At 45.5% G+C, this 20281-nt stretch overlaps 1 protein-coding gene across 3 annotated transcripts in view; it reads right to left on the bottom strand.

Annotated features, from left to right (window-relative positions):
* Window positions 1-20281, bottom strand: part of UBE4B (ubiquitination factor E4B) — a 918898-nt gene that overhangs the window by 322562 nt on the left and 576055 nt on the right. For all 3 annotated transcript variants that reach the window (XM_085609806.1, XM_085609805.1, XM_085609804.1), the window contains 2 exons: window positions 5884-6010; window positions 5400-5544 (listed from right to left, as the gene is read on the bottom strand). In XM_085609806.1, coding sequence (XP_085465932.1) covers window positions 5400-5544; window positions 5884-6010 — 272 coding nt within the window. The remainder of the gene's footprint in view (window positions 1-5399; window positions 5545-5883; window positions 6011-20281) is intronic.

The following is a 20281-nucleotide window of genomic DNA, read 5'->3' as shown; positions in this document are numbered from 1 at the left end:
TGGGTCCGGGTGCCTGATCTCTCCATGGTTCTGGGTTAGGAGGCATGGTGAGAGGTGTAGCTTTTGGTGTGGTACTACTGAGAGTTCCAGCAGTGTGGTGTACCACGGTTGTCTGGCCCATGTTGGAGCTACTAGGATCAGTGTTAGGGAATGCTGTAGTAGCTTTCGCACCACTAAGGGAATTAGTGGGAGAGGTGGAAAAGCGTATGCAAATTTGTTTGACCAGTTCATCCATATCGCATTGCCTTTGGACAATGGGTGTGGATATCTGGCGGCGAAGCTTGGGCATTTTTTGTTTTCGTGGGTGGCGAATAGATCTATATGTGGCTGCCCCCACTTCTGAAAGAACGGGTGAAGAACCTGTGGGTGAAGTTCCCATTCGTGAATCTGTTGAGTTTGTCTGCTGAGCAGATCTGCCACGGTGTTTTGGACTCCTGGGACATGTTGGGCCAGGAGAATGATTTTCTGTGGAATTGCCCATCTCCATATGCTCTGTGCTAATTGAGAGAGCTGTGGAGAGTGTGTGCCCCCCTGTTTTTGAAGGTAGTACATGGCAGTCATGTGGTCTGTGCGAATGAGGACTGCCTTGCCTGCAATCTGCGTCTGGAAGGATTTTAGGGCTAGGAAGATTGCCAGTAACTCCAAATGGTTGATGTGGAGTAACTTCTGTTGCGGAGTCCATGTGCCCTGTACTGTGAGATGTAACAGATGAGCTCCCCAGCCGGAGAGCGATGCGTCTGTTAGTATTATTTGTGGAACCGGGTCCAGGAACGGTCGACCTCTGGAAAGGTTTGTGGTGTTCCACCACTGCAGAGAGCGATGGGTGCGACCGTCTACCAACACCAGATCTGTCAGTTGCCCCAGGGCCTGGTTCCACTGGCGTGCCAAACACTCTTGGAGTGAACGCATCTGGAGTCTTGCATGGGGCACTATGAAGATGCAAGAGGCCATCATCCCTATCAGTTGCATAAACACTCTTGCTGGGAGAGTGTGGGGAAATATGAATTTTTGACGCAGAGCCTATATGTTTGCAATCCTGGCAGGATTGGGATAGGCTATGGCTTTTGAGGTGTCCATGGTAGCACTGAGGTATTGTTTTGTGTTTGATGGTACCAGGTGGAATTTTGGTGGTTCACCGTGAAGCCTAGCTGGTGGAGTAATTGGAGTGTAGCGGCGGTGTGTTGCACACATTGTTCGTAGGACGTGGCTTTTATTAGCCAGTCGTCCAAATATGGGAAGACGTGAATGTGCTGTCTTCTGAGGTGTGCCGCCACTACTGCTAGGCACTTGGTGAATACCCTTGGTGCTGTTGTTACCCCGAACGGGAGCACTTTGAACTGGTAGTGTTGCCCGTCCACTACAAATCTGAGGTACTTTCTGTGAGCATGGTGTACTTACTGGGATGTGAAAGTATGCGTCTTTCAAGTCCAGAGTGGTGAGAAAGTCGTTCTGGGAGAGGAGTGGAAGAACCTGTTGAAGGGTTACCATGTGAAAATGGTCTGAATGTATGTAAGCATTTAGAGGTCTGAGATCTAGGATAGGTCGTAGAGTCTCGTCTCTCTTTGGAATCAGAAAGTTCAGGGAGTAGACCCCTAAATTTTGTTGATTGATGGGGACCTGCTCTATGGCTTGTTTTTGCAGGAGGGAGGTTGCCTCCTGTTTTAGTAACGTCACATGTTCTTGAGACATTAGGCGTTGCCTGGGTGGAATGTTTGGGGAGGGGGGGGGGGGGGTGTTGATGTTAATTCGAGGCAATACCCTGAATAAATAATTTCGGTCACTCATCTGTCTGAGGTGATGGTCTCCCAGACGTGAAGGAAATGTTGTATCCTGCCCCCGACCGGAGTGGAATGGTCTGGAGGGAGCGGGGGAAAGTCATTGGGTAGGGGGTGTGACAGAGCGGGCGGTATTTGTCTTGCCTCTGCCCTTATTATTATTGCCTCTGTATCCGCCTCTTTGATAACCTTTTGTGAAGGTAGACTGAGGAGGGGATTTGTAGGACGTGGATGCACTATCCGAGGAGTAGCCTCTACCCGTGCCCCGAAAGGAAGAGCGGCGAAAAGAGCGCCTTGGAGTGTGAGACTGTAGGGCTCCCATGGATTTCGCCGTATCAGTATCTTTTTTCATCTTTTCGAGGGCTTGCATGTTTAATTACTCCTTTTAACATAGGTAGAATGGCAGTAGACCTATGTGCATTGTCGAAGGTGTCTAGGAGAAAATCTTCCTCCACTGGGTCACTATGTAACTCCACCCCGTTGTAGTGTGCCGCCCTTTGTAACAGGTGGTGAAAGCCTAAGGAATCTTCAGAGGTGGATGGCCGAGATGGGTAAAGGTCATCCTGTGGGACATCTGGGATGTCCGGATTGTGATAGTCGTCCCATGGGTCTGGAGATCCAGTAGGGGTGGGATCTTGTGGCACGTCTGCTGGATCATAATAAGGGTCTCCTAAATCGTCTGGGACAGGAGACAAGGTTGGGGAACGATGAGGCAGGGGTGGAGGTGGGGAGGGTGGAGGAGGTGGGGAAGGCACTCTGAAAGGGGAGGTAGCAGTGTCTTTCCTCTTTGGAGGCGGAGGTGGAGCTGGTTTGTCCAAGTGTCTCTTTTTTGAAGACAATGTCAAATGTCCAGTTTTTTGATCCTTGGCGAGTGTCTTTTGCAGTGGATCCGGTGTGAAAAGTTCCTGCGACACTGGTTGTTCGGTCGGCGCCAAGAGCTTTTTAGGCTTGTCTAAGCCGTGCTTCTTTGAGACCTCCGATTTTTTGGTCGGTGTCGAAGAAGGCTTCGGCACGGGAGTGTCGGTACCGAGGGCCTTGTGATGTTTGGTCGGTGCCGGAAGGGCAGGTTTCGACACCGAAGGCTTTGGTGCTGGGTTCGGTGTGGAGGTGGAGGCCGATCTTTTCTTCGGTGCCGAAGTGTGTTTTTCGGTACTGCTGGCCGGCTGGCTCGAGCCCGAGCTGCCGGAAGGCTTAATAGGCTTCTTTACCGGGCCCGAAGGTGGAGTGTGAGAAGCAGTATCCTTGGTCTTGCCTAGGCCCGGAGGCGAAGGTGTGACCGATGCCTTTTTGGGTATCGGCGTGGGTGTGGGAGGGGGTATTGTACTCACGACCCGCTGCGCTGGGGTGATGTCCTCCACATCTGAGTCGTCGGCCTCGGAAGCACTGACTAGGTCGTCGTCCTCTTCTTCGATGTTCTGCTGTCCCGGAGCTTCGACGTCGTCCCCGAAGATGTCGACTTGAGCGGAGGTCGAGGAGTGCGCCATGTTGCGTCTAGCCCGACGATCTCGAATAGTCTTTTTAGAGCGAAAAGACTTGCAGGCGGGACAGTCTCGGGCCTCGTGTTCAGGGGAGAGGCAGAGGTTGCACACCTCATGAAGATCGGTGTGGGGAAACTTGGACCCACATCGAGGGCACTTCTTGAAGGGAGTTCTTTCCATCAGCCGAGACCGGAGCCGGAATAGGCCCGAAGGCCGCCGTCGACGACCGGAATCGAAGAAGTGCCGAAGAGAAGGTGATTAAGATGATTTATTATCTGAAGGAGCTCGATGAGCGAGGATTTTTTCGTCGATCGTTGAACTGGAAAAGTTCGGAACCGGAGCACGAAGTATTACATCCGAGCCCGATGGCGGAAAAAAACAATCTGACGATGGAGCCGAAGCCCATGCGCAATACGAACCAAAGGAGGAGTCACCAACCTTGTGACTTCCAAAGACTTTCCAAGAGGAAAAACAAACTGCAAACATCCGGGCCCAACACCAGATGGCGAGCTATGCACAGTGTATAATCTGCAGCTCATATGCCTCGAACACATTAATCTGGCTGCATTCTTCCTCAAAAAACACAGCTCACATGTCAAAGAACAACAACCATTGCCATAGTAAAAATTCTCAAAAAGACTATCCTAAGTGCACAGGTGGTCTTTGATCGCTCGTATTTATAGGAGCAGCTGTATTGAGTTACACTAATTTCAGAAGGAGTATTGATTAGTTTGCAGAAAATAATGCAACTGTTAAATATACTGTTTTAATTTCTGGTGATTATTTGAACCAGTCTGTTTTCCAATGGAAATTACCTTCGGCAGAAGGAATACCCCACGAGTCTGTCTTCCCTGTTTATTATTGTTAGTCACTTTTTGTTTAAAGAAAATAGAGCACTTTCCTGGTGGGATAGCGGCTGCGGGTTCTTTCTTGCGCAGCAACGCGATATGTATGTGTGTGTATACACACACACACACACACACACACACACTTTATATCACGTGTCCTGTTTGTGAGTGTGTTGAACTGGGCTTAGATGTACATTTTCTATTTGATTGATCTGTCCCCTTGGTTGCGGGGTTTTGGAGTAATTTTTATTCAAATGTACATAAGTCTCTGGTCTGTCATAAAACTAGATTTTTGTTTGTGAATGTGTTTGTTGTGTAATTAAATGTTTCTAAAACGTATATTGGGTTGCCCTAATGGTTTTAGATTCTCGGCCTTTTTAAGAAACATTTGGAGTGGTTTGGAATAGTCTTAGTTTTGATACACAATTGTAATTTTATGTATTTATATTGTTGTTCTTGGCATGTCTGAAGTAATGCAAGAACTGCATTACTCCAGAATACTCTTACAAACATATCAAGAACCACGAACCACCCAAACCCTTGCTTACCACACTACTGTTGAGTGCACCAACTCTATTGTCCAGGCAAACCTCTCAAACTAGAGCATGCTATGCTCCATTTCAAAGCAAAAACACGATCTTTAAATTCAATGTTATTTGGAACATGCACTTTAACCCCTTGTGTGCCACGCCCTTTCCCCGCCCTGTGCCGGCCGTTACATTAGCGGGCGGGGTTCATGACGAGCTGGACTAGTCATGGGCACAGCGCAACCGCGGCCCATGACGAGTCCAGCTCGTCATGGGCACACAAGGGGTTAAAACTGGATGCTACCAAATAGTAGAAGAAGCCCCTATCAGGGTTTTCATCACAGACATGTAATCAGAGAGGAACAAGAGAATTTAGGATTCCCAAACATAGCTCACACAGGAATGGTAACTACTGATACAAGGAATTCAAGGCCCTGACAAACTGGACAACAAAACAGGCCTTCATAGCCAGAGAGAGTCCTTCACAAGCATGCTACCATATGCTCACAAGGATTCTAGGCCTCAGCCAGACTGACAATCCCAGGCATACATGCTGCTGATGATGAATCAAACCTAACCAGCCTCTCCATCTCATGCATGTGACCATATAAATTAGATTAGTCCAAATCTCAACGACGATCCCCACCTAGGAATGCTAACAGGCTGGTAGAGAAAATATAGGGCTCAGACTATCTCTCCTTTCCATGGATACCTTAGTTGCAACCCATATTTATGTAGTCTTTACAGAGTATGTCTCTCACTACATCTCACCCGGGGCAGCTGGTCCCAGTGCTCCTTGCTCCTCATCTCCTCCTGCATCTCGTGGATCCTCTTCAGAGATTCCAGGCTCTCATCCAGGAGGAACGTTGTGTCGTTGATTAGCATGTTTATGTAGCGGACAAACTGCTTCCCGGAGCTGCAAGAAGGAAAGATTTTCACCTCTGTGCCAGGAAACGTAAAATGCAGGCAATAGGAGAGGGTGAAAGCACAGGCTAGAAAACCGCTCTTGGTGGGGCAGGTAGACTGGCACAGCAAGATCAGAGTAGGAGAGCGTGGAGAAGGCAGGAAAGCTTAGTAGGATTTGGGAAAGATAGCAAGAAAAATGGCAGAACTGCAGGGATAGGGGAAGAAGCATAGTAAATGTAGTCTAAGATTAGGGAAATCAATGAATGGGATGTAAGCAGAACAGGAGACAGTATATCTGCTGGAGCCAGTTTGGGGGTGTAGGTTGCAAGTTGCATGGTTTTAAACTCACTTGAACTCTTCCATGAAGGTGCCATGGTGTGCGATATTCTGCCAGAGGCTCTTGAAAATGGTGCTGATATGGTAGCGGATAGTAAACTTGTCGTAGAATTCACTGGTTGCTCCGGTGTGTTCAACATCTAAAAATAACAGGATACCACGATCATGAGGGGCAGAAGCTCTACTCAAATCCTCGTAGAGTATTAATTACATAGGACAACATGCCTTAAAAGCACATACTGCACTTTTATGCAGTATAGACTTATAGTGTGGGCTACATATTTTTCATTTTTTATCACAGGAGCATTCCATAATTAAAACAAATTTAAAAAGAATGTAACATGGCTAGTCTATTATTTTATTAAACAATTTGTATGGCTCGTCACTTATAATAACCTACTACAACCTATTAGTGATCCTGGAGCTACAGTTCCACATTTGGCCAGTACATCAAACTCTATGGTTCAGCAACATACAGTTTGCAATTATATAAATTTGACTTTGACTACTTATACTGAATAATGTACACCAACATTATGAGGATAGTCACCTCAGATTAATGTTCGTTTAAAAATTCCTGCCTTGTGCCTTCATATGGTCTTGACGCTTCTCTGTAGTTTGCAACATCATTATAAGGTACAGCTGGTGATACATTATCATTTATACTGCAACGGAAGCATAGAATGTCCAAGGGACTGGTATGAACAGTGGCACAGCACTTTAAGGTGTTAAATGACTAACTTAAAACACTGCAAGGGGGAAGAATGAGGCCCACTGAACAATTGCTAATTTTGCAACTGGAAAGCTTTCCCTAATACGATTAGCAAGTACTGCCATCAGTCATAGTGAATTTACTTGATAAAGGTTCAGTGTCAAAGTCTGAAGTATCAGTGGGAGGGGTGAATTTGTTTAAAAATAATTAAAGCTTTTGCAACAAATCTGCACAGGCATTGCTTTGTTATGACAGGTACAACAAACAAAGATTCAACTACTTTAATGAACATTGCATCTGAGCTTTAACAAGTATAGCTATCACTATAATCAGTTACTTGGGGTTTAACTACTAGATTTGCATCACTGTACCAAACATTTACTCAGTTCTGTAGACTGAAAAGCAAAATAATTCCACAGCACAAGGTAAAGAACAATTCCAGCAACTCACAATAGGCCAAAAAGTGTACATTTCATATTGAGCTAAATAATATACAACTTTGGTGTTTTCAGCTTCTTGGCACTTATCTGGGTGACTGGAGCTCTGTAGTCATTCATTTGGGGCATCTGGTGGATAGACCAAAAGCAGTGGACCGTAAACAATATACGATACTTCACTTTTAAGATTTGATACAGCCAGCCACTCTTAAGCTTTTATTATCTATGTTGCATTCTAGCAACTTTCAATCCTGCCTTCGCCCCTTAGATTTTAGATGACGACACACATCTATCCTTGTGTTAAATGGGGAGAGGACTAGCCGTCAGAATCAATACAGCGACCATACATGTTTGGGTGCAGCCTGAATGCCAACTTAATGAACCTCAATTCGGATACGAGAAAAATTCTAATCTTTGGTACTTCTTCTGGGAGCTTACACTGGTGGCCCAAGGAGTTGGTACACTATCCAAATCTGATCATATTTTAGGCATTACATTTAACTGAGACGGTTACTTGTTTAGAGAAAAAACCTTCCTTTGTAGCCATCTGATTAGTTGAATACAAATGTCCAGTTGATTCTTTTTTAACTAGATGACTAATTCTTTTCTTCTCAACTTCCTACTTTGACGCCAATGCATTTAGAACATTTGGCAACTCATACAGGAAAAGGACACCGCAAAACACCTATATTTCCTCTCATCTATAAACTTTACACCGGCTTCTTATTCATAAGCGCAGGTGCAGCTTATTTAAGGCCTTAGCGTCATTCATGCATTGACCCCCTTATACATACAAAAACAGTTTACTTGTTATTCACCTTAGAGGGTCTTGCGTTTCAAGTTGCTCACTTTCATCCAGTTTCCAAAATTTATAGAGCCAGGTTTGGCACAAAAAAATTTGCAATTCTCTACCCACTGTTATAAAGGCAGATGGGTGTTCATTTGGGCACGGTATGATCAGTGTGGGCACCCAAACCTGATCAGCGTGACTATAGGCGGCCCCACCCAGAACAGACCATGAGGCAAAAGGCCCCCTGGCACTAGGTATTAGTCCCTGGTGATTGTTTGAAGACTGGTAGGTCCTATCACTATTTACCACTGTACTCTTCACTATTAATAATAAAGTCTGGAGATACATATCTTTAGGCCAGATGAATGCCCCAGGCCTCTTTTAGGCTCTATTAGAAGGCAGAAACATGTTGGCATAACAACACAGAGGTACGTAAGGGTCATAGTAACCACGTACGTCCTCTGACACTACCTTATGGTAGAAATGTGGGGTCCCTAGTTGCCAGGTTGTTACCCTGTCCAAGTAGGGGCCCTTTCATCCTAGTCGGGATAAGGGGGATACACTTCTGAAATAACCCCTGCTCACTCCCTTGGAAGCTTGACACGAGCAGTCAGGCTTCTCAGAGGCAGTGTGTAAAGCATTTGCCCATAACCAACAGTAATACAGTGAAAAGACTACAAAAGGACACCACACCAGGTTTAGAAAAATATCCAATATTTTATCTGTGCAACCAAAAACGATTAAAAGAAACAAATCACCATACAGTTCGCAGAAATCTTAATAAAAAAATAGACTTAAAATAAAGTTCCTGCGAAGTGCAGCGTTGCGGTGCCCTCAGGTCATGGTGCAGGCAGAGGCTTGATGATGGTTGTCCCGCAGTGTCGGTGAGACCAGGGCTGCAGTGCAAAGTGAATGTGGTGCTTGTCGTGGCTCTGGCAGGTCACTCTGCAAGCAGCGGCGTTGTTGTTGTTGCTGAAGTGTTGTCGTCAGCTGACAAACTGGAGATGATGGCGCCGGGGTCTGTAGGCCAAGGCTGCGATGCGGGATGGGGGCGGTGCGTCATGCAACTTACGAGCGGTAGCCTCGAACCACGGAGCAATCAGCCATGTCGATATCAGTTTGGAGCGGCGGCGTCTGGGATATCATGGCAACAGCGTGAAACAAGGCATTGCCCACAGGTCGAAGTGCAAGCAGTGTCGGCGAATGGCATCGGCGGTGAGACCAGAGATGCAGTGCGAAGTGTGGTGGTGCCCTCTGCACTGCCTTCAGGACACGGAGCCCGTAGCGGTGTCGTTGATGGCATCAGGTTGCTTTTTTGTTCAGTTGCAGCACAAAACACACAGCTCCCAGTGCTGTTAGCAGATGAACTTGAAGTCTTTGTTGTTACTGGGACTTCTTGAACAGGGGGCAAGCTCTACCTTAAGCCATTGGAGAAACTCAAACAAATAAGTTGCAGAAGGTTCAGTCCAGTACTTTCTCTACCTCAGACAGAAGCAGCCACTGTAGGCCAACACAGCAAATCACACAGCAAAGTGTTAGTCCCTCCTCACAGCTTCTCTAGCTCTTCACCTTGGCAGGTTCCATGGTCAAAAGAGTTTCAAAAGTTCTGGGGTCTGAGCCCCAATATTTATACCACATTTCCCTTTGCTCTCTTGTGGCAGAGAATGTCTGTGCTCAGTCCAACCCAGTTCTGTCCTCTCTGCCCAGCTTATTGGCAGGAGGGGGGGACAATTGTTCAAGGCAGACCAGGCCTATTCAGGTGCAAGGGAATCTCCTCCCACTACTCTAAATGCAGCCCAGGTCTATTCAGCCGAACCCTGACTCATCCAGGAGAGGCAGGACGCACCTCAACCACCCTCCACCCCCTCCCAGTGGCTGGATCCAAGTATTTTATCCAGGGAAAAAATGTAATTTCCAAGAACTCCCTCAGGTCAGGCCCCCTATGAACTTGAGTCCGCCCTGGTAGTACTTTCTCACTAGTGTGGGACGAGGTGGCAAATGATGAAGCATGTCACATTACGTGAGTGCTCCCACCTTATCCAATTCTTGGAATTGTTCTTTTTTCCTGTTAATGAAATTTATAAAAGCGCACAACTACCCAGAGGTGTCTTGGCGCTGGGAAATACAAGCCGCAGACTAGCACCTAGTACTGAAAGAGCCAGATTTTTAATTGCTTTCTAAAAACAGTCAGAGAACTGACATTCCTAAGTTGAAAAGGAAGGGAGTTCCACAGTTTCGATGCGCCATAATAAAAGCTACGGCCTCCCCAATGAGCCATACGAATTCTTGGTACCAACAATAATCGTGCCCCCATTGACCGAAGTTGTATGGTCAGTTGATACCATGTGAAGAGATTCTTCAGAAATGATGGGCCTAAGTGGTGCAAAGCTTTAAAAACAAGGTCTTGAATTCAATACGCTGAGGCACCGGGAGCCAGTGCAAATTGCGAATTTCATTAGAAACTGAACTGTGTCTGGGAATGTCAAGCAAAAGGCGAGCTGCTGAATTCTGAATCATCTGAAGTTTCTTCAGACACTGCTTCTGGGCATTAAGATATAGCCCATTGCAGTAGTCTAATTTGGATTGAATGAGGGAAGAAACTACTGTTCTCCTGGTGTTGTCCGGGATATACGGAAATATTTTCCTTATTTTCTTTATAAGGAAATGTGAAGCACAGACCACGGCATTAGTTTGTTGGCAAAGTGTCAATCTATTGTCAATCAGCACACCCACATTTTTTACTTTTGCCACTGGCTTTGGTGGTAGACCCATCTCCGCTGGCCACCACAAAATGCTCCAGGAGGGCTGCAGACTGCCGAAAATCCAAACTTCCGTTTTATTGGAATTGAGTTTAAGGCAGTGTGCGGTCATCCATTTGTTGATGGTACTCATGCAGCTTCGAAACTGCGGAGCAGGAGAGTTTTGAAGTTTATGTCCAGCTACCACGATCTGGGTATCATCGGCATATGTGGTCAGGCTAAACCCAAATTCCCGGATAAGAGGGGCCAGTTCAGAGACGTAGATATTAAACAATGAGAGGCTCAGCGAGCTACCCTGAGGGACGCCACAAGGTAGAATATAGGGGGCTGAGTTAAAGCCGTCAATAGATACGGTGGATTTTCGATCTGTTAAAAAGGAGGCCAGGAGTGCCCGAGCCGCTTCCCCTTCTCCCAACACCTTTGCAAGAGGGAATGATCGACCGTATCAAAAGCGGCAGACAGATCGAGAAGCACGAGAGCCACCGCGCCTCCTCCATCCATCACCGCTCTGATCTCCTCTGTTGCTTTAATGAGTGCGGTCTCCGTACTGTGATCTTTGCGGAAACCGAACTGGGAATGATCCAGCAGACTGTTTGCGTTGATAAATTGCGATAATTGGGTGTTCATAATTTTGTCCACTATTTTCGCAGGCAAAGGCAGTCTGTCAATGGGTCGGTAGTTAGTGGGATTAGTGGCATCTAGTGTGGTTTTTTTTAAATAAAGGCAGAATGGATGTCTCCTTCCAGCTAGTCGGAAAAGTACCAGAGGTAAACATCAGATTAAAAATTTCTGTAAGCCCTGGGCTCACAAAGTCTACCAGTCCTTTAAGAAATGTTGGTGGACATGGGTCCAGAGGTGACCCTGACTTAGATTCATTTAAGTGTTTTCCTACTTCTTCTATGGAGACCGGGGAAAAAGCAAATAAGGTGTGATTAATAACGTCTGAGTCACAAGAGTGGGGCAAAGAAAAAGGGTCAGGAGCATCCTTGAAAGCTTTAAACATTTCTAGAACCTTAGATTTAAAAGTGTCTGCAATGTCATTACAGAATTCCTGATTGATCGTCCTGCCGGTGTTGTTGGGTGTAGCCAGTTTATTAATCACCGAAAACAATTCCATAGGTGAGTTGACAGCCAACTCAATTTGCTGTGTAAAGTATTTTTTCTTTTCTGATATAAGGAGTTTTTTATAGTTCAGTAAGGCTGTTTTGTAAGCTTGTTTACCAGGCTCGTCAGTTTAATCGCCAACGCTGTTCTAAACGGCGCCAAATCTCTTTTTCCTTCCGAAGAAGTTTGGAAAACCAGGGGGCAGAAGGCGTAATTCTATTGCCTGAAAGTGTTTTTAAGGGTACCGAGGCGTTAACTGCGCCCGAAATCCAATTAGTATAATTGGTGACGGCTAAGTTCACATGATCCTGAAAAAGAGGACGAAAAGCCTCCAGATGGGTATGAAGTTTGTCCACTTTGTTCCAGGCTTTACATGTGGAAACTGGCCGTTTGGTGATGCTACTCTCTCCTACCCTGAAATAGGGAAAGCTAAACTTAATAAGTGAATGATCAGACCACGGCAGCGGGAAGATTTCCTTTACCGTGAGGCCGTGAGCTGAAGAGAAAACACCATCCAACGTGTGTCCAGCTATATGAGTCGGTGACTGCACCAATTGAGTGAGACCTAGCGCTCCTAGTGTATCCAAAAGCCCCATTGTATCTTTGTTTTCTAACTCTTCCAAATGGAAGTTAAAGTCTCCAAGAATAGTAAAATCTATGTTTAAAAAAACCAGTTCAAGCAAAGTATCGAGATTGGTTAAAAAAAGTAGGGAGGGACACTAGCAGTAGTTGGGTAGGAAATCACATTTAGGGCTAGTGAGACAATTCCCTATGCATGTTAAGAGGGTATCACGCCAATTCTGTGGTTTGATTGTTTATTAATTTCATGGTTATAACTTTGCCGGAGAAATAAAATAACAAGCAAGTAATATCTATTTTTCCACCATGGGATCTTTCTTGACAATCCTGAACAAAAGAATATAATATTAAGCATATCATGCAATACAGTGTGCTGATAAAACTGTATGGATTAGGATCAATTTAAAAAGATAATATAGACACCAAACTAGTGGCACACATACTTTAGTGTCTCATACTTCACCAAATACTACACAGCAGTGCAAGGCAGAGGTGTGGACGTAAGTTTGTTGATGAACTACTAATATTTGTCAATATGAATCGTACTTGGACTAGATTGACGTCCCATCTGAAAGCCCTTCTCATAGATGCTAGAAATATGTCCTCTGATTGCTATGCTTGTTAGAGCTACAGATGTAGTTAATTTTTTCTCAATCACAGTATGGTTTTGTTTAACGATTATAATGAAGAACCTATATTTATTATTCCACTTCATATTTAGATGTTAAAGTTCTATTTCTCTTGCTGTTCACATTAGTGACATGCCATAATACATACTCTCATCTTTTGTTTTGGCCACATCCTTTACAGATTTGTACATTTCTGATATGACATTCCTATATCATGACTTCTGGACGAAAGAAGGGCGAGTTCGGTCAGTCAATTAATTCCTGAGAAATACTGCATAAATTTCATGAAAACACAGTGCCTGCATAGGTCTACCGAACGAAGGTGCTGTAAGCAAAATATACCAAACTTATTTTCATGACCTACGTTACAAGTCAATTGTGGATTCATCAACATAGGGAGGATTAGATTTGGTTCTCAAGCAGCTGTGGGCATCCCTTTTTGTGGGTGTGGAAGGAGAGGATTGATTATAATAACTTAAAAAAAATAATTAGATGTATTGTGGATAATCATATCGTAGAAGGAAAATTCTGTAAGCTGTATGAAAGACTATCATATACCATGTGGAATGGGCGCTCTGATTGACAATAAAAAGGTATTAACATTTTCATAAAAGGAAATCATGAAGAAATTACCCACTATGCTATGATCTGTTTAGAGGAAGTATGGCTTCCGTACAGCACCATAACTGACAAAAAGCACTTGGCCGTACAAATATCTTTATAAAGTTTTATATAGTGCGAATATGACTCTAGAGGGTATCAGTGCGCTTTACAATAATCAAGGCGACATGTTGTACGAAGCTGGCTCTGTTTATACTATATCAAAATAAGGTATAGTGTGCACAGATTCCAGGGGATACCCAGAGGTATAGTAGAAGTTAAATTAGATCATCACCAACAGCTCTCTTTGAGGTAGTGTGGTGGAGCAGTTAGGTTTATCAGGAGGGTGTGTTAAGCATTTATTACATTCACTCAATCAAGGCTTATGGCACACACTTAGAGACAGTATTAAGACTAACTAGGTAAGTATAAAAACAAGCATTTGCAATGCATTAGGTCTCGCATTTACGCGAGTTTGAGCTATTGACATTGCAAATAACAATGCCTATTGGCATTGTCATTTACAATGCCAATAGCTTTAACTCGTGTAACTGCGAGAACTATTGCATTGCAAATGTTTGTTCACATAAGACCTCCTTAAAGACAAGCACTGATAAAGCCAGTAGGTTTGATTTTTGTATCCCACGCGAAAAAAGATAACCAAGACGTGCAGACGTGACCTGCCATAACACAAATAATAAAAGCCTCCCCGAATTCTGAAAGAATAATGGATGTTGCTCTGCAGCCTCCGCCGTCGCTCCAAAGTTCCTTCCACCGTGAATGCAGAAAAATGACTTCGGCATTGCATTATGTTGGCAAGCTGTTTCCAGCGATGGTTACAAAGCATCAATAGAAACGTAAAAGCCTGGATTTAAACAAAATAAGCTAGCAGTGTGCAGGTATCGACGTCGGGTTGCTCAGCCAGTTATCCCGCCGAGGTAGATAACAATATCAAGTGAGTTGGGTAGCGTCACAGATGTGACAGCGCCACGAAGCTGCAAGAAAGTCAAGGGAGTACTTGGGGTTACAGGACAGGCTGTCGTTAACCCGGGCGCTGGGCCATATTTACTTCCTTAAGGAGCTAGCCCATCGTGCCACCACCAAACGTTCTTCATTAACTCTATCTGGTGTTGTACTACTTGCCCCTTAGACCATTTCAGCACACAAAAAAATTACATACAAGTACACAAGCTGTTGACGTGTTTAACAGTGTCGGTCACTTGGAAAATTAGTTTAGTACATTTAGGTATTTTGGGTGGTTTAGTGATCACAGTCTACCTGGCACGTGCATAACTTGAGGCATCGTGTGATAATGCTTGCCTATTTTGCTAATCGGCGCAGTCGTGGGGGTGCTTGCAAATGCCGCCCGGGCGGTAGTCGTTCTCCATTGCTATTTGAGTGGGTAGCTGGACGCTCAGAATGTGCCCATGCAAAATATATTGGGTGGTTGTACAAGTCTAAAAATAATTATACAAACTCTGCAGCCACCCAAGTATGCATTTACATTATTTTCATCACAACTTCAGAAAATGGATACAGGTTGCATCCATCCATGTATAAAATAAATAAACTTGTTTTCAGCACAGCTCCCAACCGACCGCGTACAGTAGTCACTTTCTTACCCAGTATTTTGAATTATTTACCTTTTGTCCGTTTTAAAAACCCCGTATGCACAAATCATTTGGTATGAAGACGGCTGTGACTGTTTCTCTTCAATAATAATTTGCACGATAAAACGCTTTTCTTAATTAAAAAACAAGGGAAATGCCCGTGTGCAGAGGATTGATGTTAGACATTTTAACTAAATTACCGTAATGTGCCCCACACCAAAGCCTGTCCCTTCTGTTGTGTGCAGCGTGCTGTGGACCGTACGAGGTACGATGAGAACGAAGATGAAAGCACGCTGCAAGGACGGGTAACCAGAGAGGATTATCCGCCACGTTGTTTATTAAATAATTGCCTTATACACAGTCCCTCCTGCCTGCAGCCTGTTAAACAAGCAAAACAGAAAGCAGCTCCGGGCTGGGGAAGAGACCTGGGAGGCAAGGGCTGCCCGCGCATGCGCAGTACCTGTTACTTTCGCGTGCAGCCGGTGTGGGAGCTGAAGTCCCGGGTCCCAGGAGGGGGCCCGGGTGAAGAGCGGCAGATAGCAGTGCGGGGCTCCCATGCATAAGGAGAGAGCCCCGCGTCGTGCTGGCAGTAGTGGAGCTGGAGTGCTCCGGAAGCCGCCGTTCAGAAGGATTCCACCCGCAGACCGGGTGAGTGGGATTCTCCATATGTAGAAAGTGAAACTAAATGCTGGCTTGCGAGGGAAGAGGGACAGGAGATGTGCACGCCGCGTGGCTGTAGGCGCGTACACCAACTCAAATCCGCCAAAAGCCTGCGCGTGCACATCTCCTGTCCCCCTTCCGAGGCAAGTCAGCAACAATAGATCTCGCCGAAAGCAGCACTCCGCGCTGCGTTCGCAGGCGAGACCTAAAAAGGTTTTTTTTCCTAGAACCAAGCAGAACTTGGTACAGGCAAGTAGAATATACTTTCAAATACAAAACTTTACAAGGAAATGCAATTGTGAATGGAATTGGAACAGTTACAGGTTTGTATTTGCTTTTAAAACACTTTAGAATACATAGATATTACTTTGGATTACTTTTAGATTACTTTTCAGTTACTTTGACTACTTGAGGTGATATGCCTAGATATCACACAATGGGTCTTACAGAATACATGCAAGTACGACAGTTTTTGATTCAAAGGAAATTACTTTGGTTTTCATACTAAATGTCAGTTCAACACTATTTTTGGAACAAAACTTATAACATTAGCTGCTATGGGATGAAAGATGGCTATCGGTTTGCAGGTAAGTAAACGACCTGCCAGAACAGCTTTTGGGGATTAGAACCAAGGTTCCGGTAGGCACTCAAATTGCACCAACAGTGGCACTAGGGCCGCCGGGTGCAGGGGCCCAATGTTAGCCAAGAGGGCTAGGGGGGACTTCGGTCAGGGGCTACTTAATAGCAGGCCACTTGGTTGTGGGAGCAAAGCTCCTGTGGGTTAGGATCAGCACTGCAGGGGCCAACAATTAGCACAGGAGCTGCACCACCAGCGGCAGGAAGGTGGCCGGATTGAGAGTGCCAGGAAGACGTTGAGAGCCCTGTGGATTGAAATGGAGGTCTCCGGTTCGGAAAAGATGGTGCAGGCTCGGAGGACGACCACCGGCAGGAGGGGTAAGTTGGAGTCCTAGTGGATGCCAGGACACCGTCGGTTGGGCCACCCAATGCCGCGGGGCATCTGGTGCAGGGGTGTCTTTCGGTGTCGGACTTTCTTCCCAGCTCCGGTAGCAGTCGTGGAGACCCCTCAGGGGTAAATAGTTTACCACAAAACTTTTTCCCCGCAGGGAATCACAACGCGGTCGTTACAACGACCGCGTTGTGATTCCGCATACCATTACTCCGCAAGTCGGAGCGACGACTTGCGGAGAGGGGGGGGGGGGGAGGTGTTGGATATAGAATCCAACACCTTCCCTAGTGTCCACACAGACTGGAGTTGGAATAGTATAATATACTATTCCAACATCCAGCGCCCCCCCCCCCTCCCCAAATCGTTGTTACGACTTGCCGAGTAATGGTATGCAGAATCACAACGCGGTCGTTGTAACGACCGCGTTGTGATTCCCTGCGGGGAAAAAGACTGTGGGATGACGAGATACATTCCCCATCAGGTTGAGGCTGCAGGCGTCAGCTTGAAGCACGTCCGGGATCACCAGATCTGAAGTCAGGATCGCTGGGGAGACCTCCTCATGGTGTTGGGAACCTCAAACTTGGGCCGTGGGCGTCAGGTGCAGAGTGTTGCAGCACAGCAAAGTAGTCTCCATCCGGGTTCTGTGTTGGAGCCTTTGGTTGAGCAAATCCGGTGCTCATGGGAGACTGAGTGTTTAGAATGAAGGCAAGGCAGGTCCTCCGGGTTCTGGGGGGCTACTGGACACACCAGGGTTTCACTATAGGCAGGTCGAAGTCGGGACAGGGCGGTATGGCTGGGGCCAAAGCAGTTGTGTCCTCTTCTTCCTGAGTCAACACAACTCTTTGGTCCTTTTTTCTTCCTTGAAACTGAAGAGACAAGGTTCAGGGTCGTACCTAAATACTACATTTAGGGGCGTTTACAGGGGTACGCAGGTCAAGACCAAAAGGTCCCTTCCTTGGTGAGTACACCCCCTAGCATGCCACCCTCCAGTGGGAGGGGGCATGAGCATCTCTATTTGGCTGGGTCGCCCCTTCTACAAGATGGAGGGGACTGAGATGTGTGCTACACCTCACCTCCCCCACTTAAGGGTTGGGGTTGGCAACGGTGGGCACACTTCTCATCCTAACTCTATTTTCACACTGATTCTCCCGCCCAAAGTGGGGCTTAGAACCGGTGGAAGCCATTTGCTGGGGGCAGCAAAAGGCAGGGACAGCTTACAAAGGTGGCAGGCCTTTGAAACTTCTGTTGGAAGCCGGCTCTGTATATACTATACTAAAGTAAGGTATAGTGTGCACAGAGTACAGTGGATCCCCAAAAGCTTACAGAGGTAAAAGTAGATAATACCTACTCTCTATTTGTGGCAGTATGGGAGAGCAGTAAGGCTTTATCAAAGGGTAGTGTTAAGCATTTATTGTACACACTCAGGCAAGACATGATAGCACACACTCAAAGACTGAACTCAGACCAATTCTTTGTGTAAAAATACTTCTTTTGTGTTATTTTATTTTTAGAACCAAGCAGGACTTGATTCAGGTAAGTAAAGTAATACTTTTCAAGGGAGGTTCAACAATACAAGCAAGTTGAAAGAAAATGTCTTTGTTACAGTTGAAATTACTTTTGAATTACTTTAGGATGATTTTGTAGATTACTTATTCTACTCAGTGTGATATGCCTAGATATTACACTGGACATTTCCTAGACAAAAGGTAAGTGAAACAGTTTAGCAACAAAACACATTTACTTATGTTTCCATACAAACACCCTAAACAGTTAAAGGTTTTTTCAGAGGAAAACAGTCAATGCAATCCTATGGAGAAAAATTAGGTTAACGGTTTGCAGGCAGTGCTTTAAATGGGAAAAAATAAGTGCAGGTACTCATTAAAATGAGCTAGAGGTGTAGTGAGTGGGCGGGGCTAGGGGTGGGGCTAAGGGCAAGACATGATGATACTTAACGACTTCTTTAATAGTTGCAGCACACAACAAAACACATGATAAATGTGTTAATATAAACAAAGCAGGTTAACTCATTACACAAAATGAATGAGAAATGCGAAAATATGGTAACATTTCCTTTATTTGCAATAGTTGCACCTTCTTAATGCCATACTGTTAATTGCTGCTGTTTGGCACAATACTATACATTTTTGAGCATGTGAGTAGGAAGAAACTGAAAATACCCCCACTTCGAACCAAAGCTCTTATGGCACCAAGCAAATGAAGCAAATCATCATGACCCCTCCCAAGAAGATGTCTCTTCCATCAATCTATCCATTCATCCTTTCATCCTACCATTTACCTGCTAATGTCCACCATTTACATTCTGTTGTCTATTCAGTTTTTCATCCATCATTCAGTTTTTCACCGTTCCGTCTGTCCACCCTTCATATTCAAACATATCCATCCATCTGTCCATCTTTAAACCTATCCATTCATCCTTTCACTCATCCATCTCTTTATGCTCCCTTTCACTCATCCATCAATCCTTTTGCCCATCTATCCGTCAACCCTTTCACTCCTTTATACCATCCACCCTTCATTCCATCCACCCTTTCACTCAATCCCTCCTTTCACTCATCCATCATCCACCCTTTCATCCATCCTCCCTCCCATTCATTCATCCATCCATCCATCCATCCTTTCACATATCCACCCATCATCCACCCTTTTATCCAATCATCCACCCTCTTTCACCCATCCATCCATCCATTCACTCATCCATCCATCCAATCATCCATACATTCATCCATCTATACATCCACCCTTGCTCACCCATCCATCCACTCACTCACCCACCCACCAACCCTCCCTACTCTGTTATTTATGAACCTTTGACACCGAGCAAACATGTACACAACAAGTGCCACCCATTTTCTTTAAAATACCTCCCGAGAGTGTCTTGATTCTCTCTCTCGCTTTTTTCTTACAAAAAACAGGCATACAAATGCAGGCAAACACACAAACCTAAGCAGACACACAAAAGCCTCCAGTATGTTAAAAGCCATGTTATACTCTTCACATTGGCTTTTTTAATTGCCACTGCCAGGGGACTGCCATGAATCCTGTGTTTGCGCAAATGCAGAGGATAGTGTGAATGTGGTTGACAGCACAGGGCCTGAATGGACCCTGCTCTGTCAAGCACAGCGTGATGGTGAGCACCCGGACAATATTCAAATGAGCCCTGCTGACTAGCTCAGCTGGGGCTCAGATCGGGGATACAAAAGCGGCACCTTGGCTGCCAGACACGTTCCACTACTGCTCATTAGCAGTCTCAGCCTTTGAGCCTACCTTTTTGTGAGTACCGGTACTCTCCTGGGAAGTAGAGAAGTGCCGGTACTCAGAGTGATACATTTAAGAAGTGCCGGTACTCAGTACCGGTGAGTGCCGGCCCATTTAAAGCACTGTTTGCAGGTAAGTAAACGGTCTTTAGGGTTGAGTTTCTGGGGTTAGAACAAGTGTTCCCTCAGGGTCAAGGATGCACTCAAAAAGCACCCTCAGCGGCACTAGAGCGGCTGGGTGCAAAGTGCTGAAGCCTTATGTTAGCCTATGGGTCTAGGGGGCCGTCGG

This window comes from Triturus cristatus, chromosome 1_2 (assembly GCF_964204655.1).
Source record: "Triturus cristatus chromosome 1_2, aTriCri1.1, whole genome shotgun sequence".
Lineage (NCBI taxonomy): Eukaryota > Metazoa > Chordata > Amphibia > Caudata > Salamandridae > Triturus > Triturus cristatus.
The sequence above is the reverse complement of the archived record's forward strand: the minus strand, read 5'-3'. Positions and strand labels throughout refer to the sequence as shown.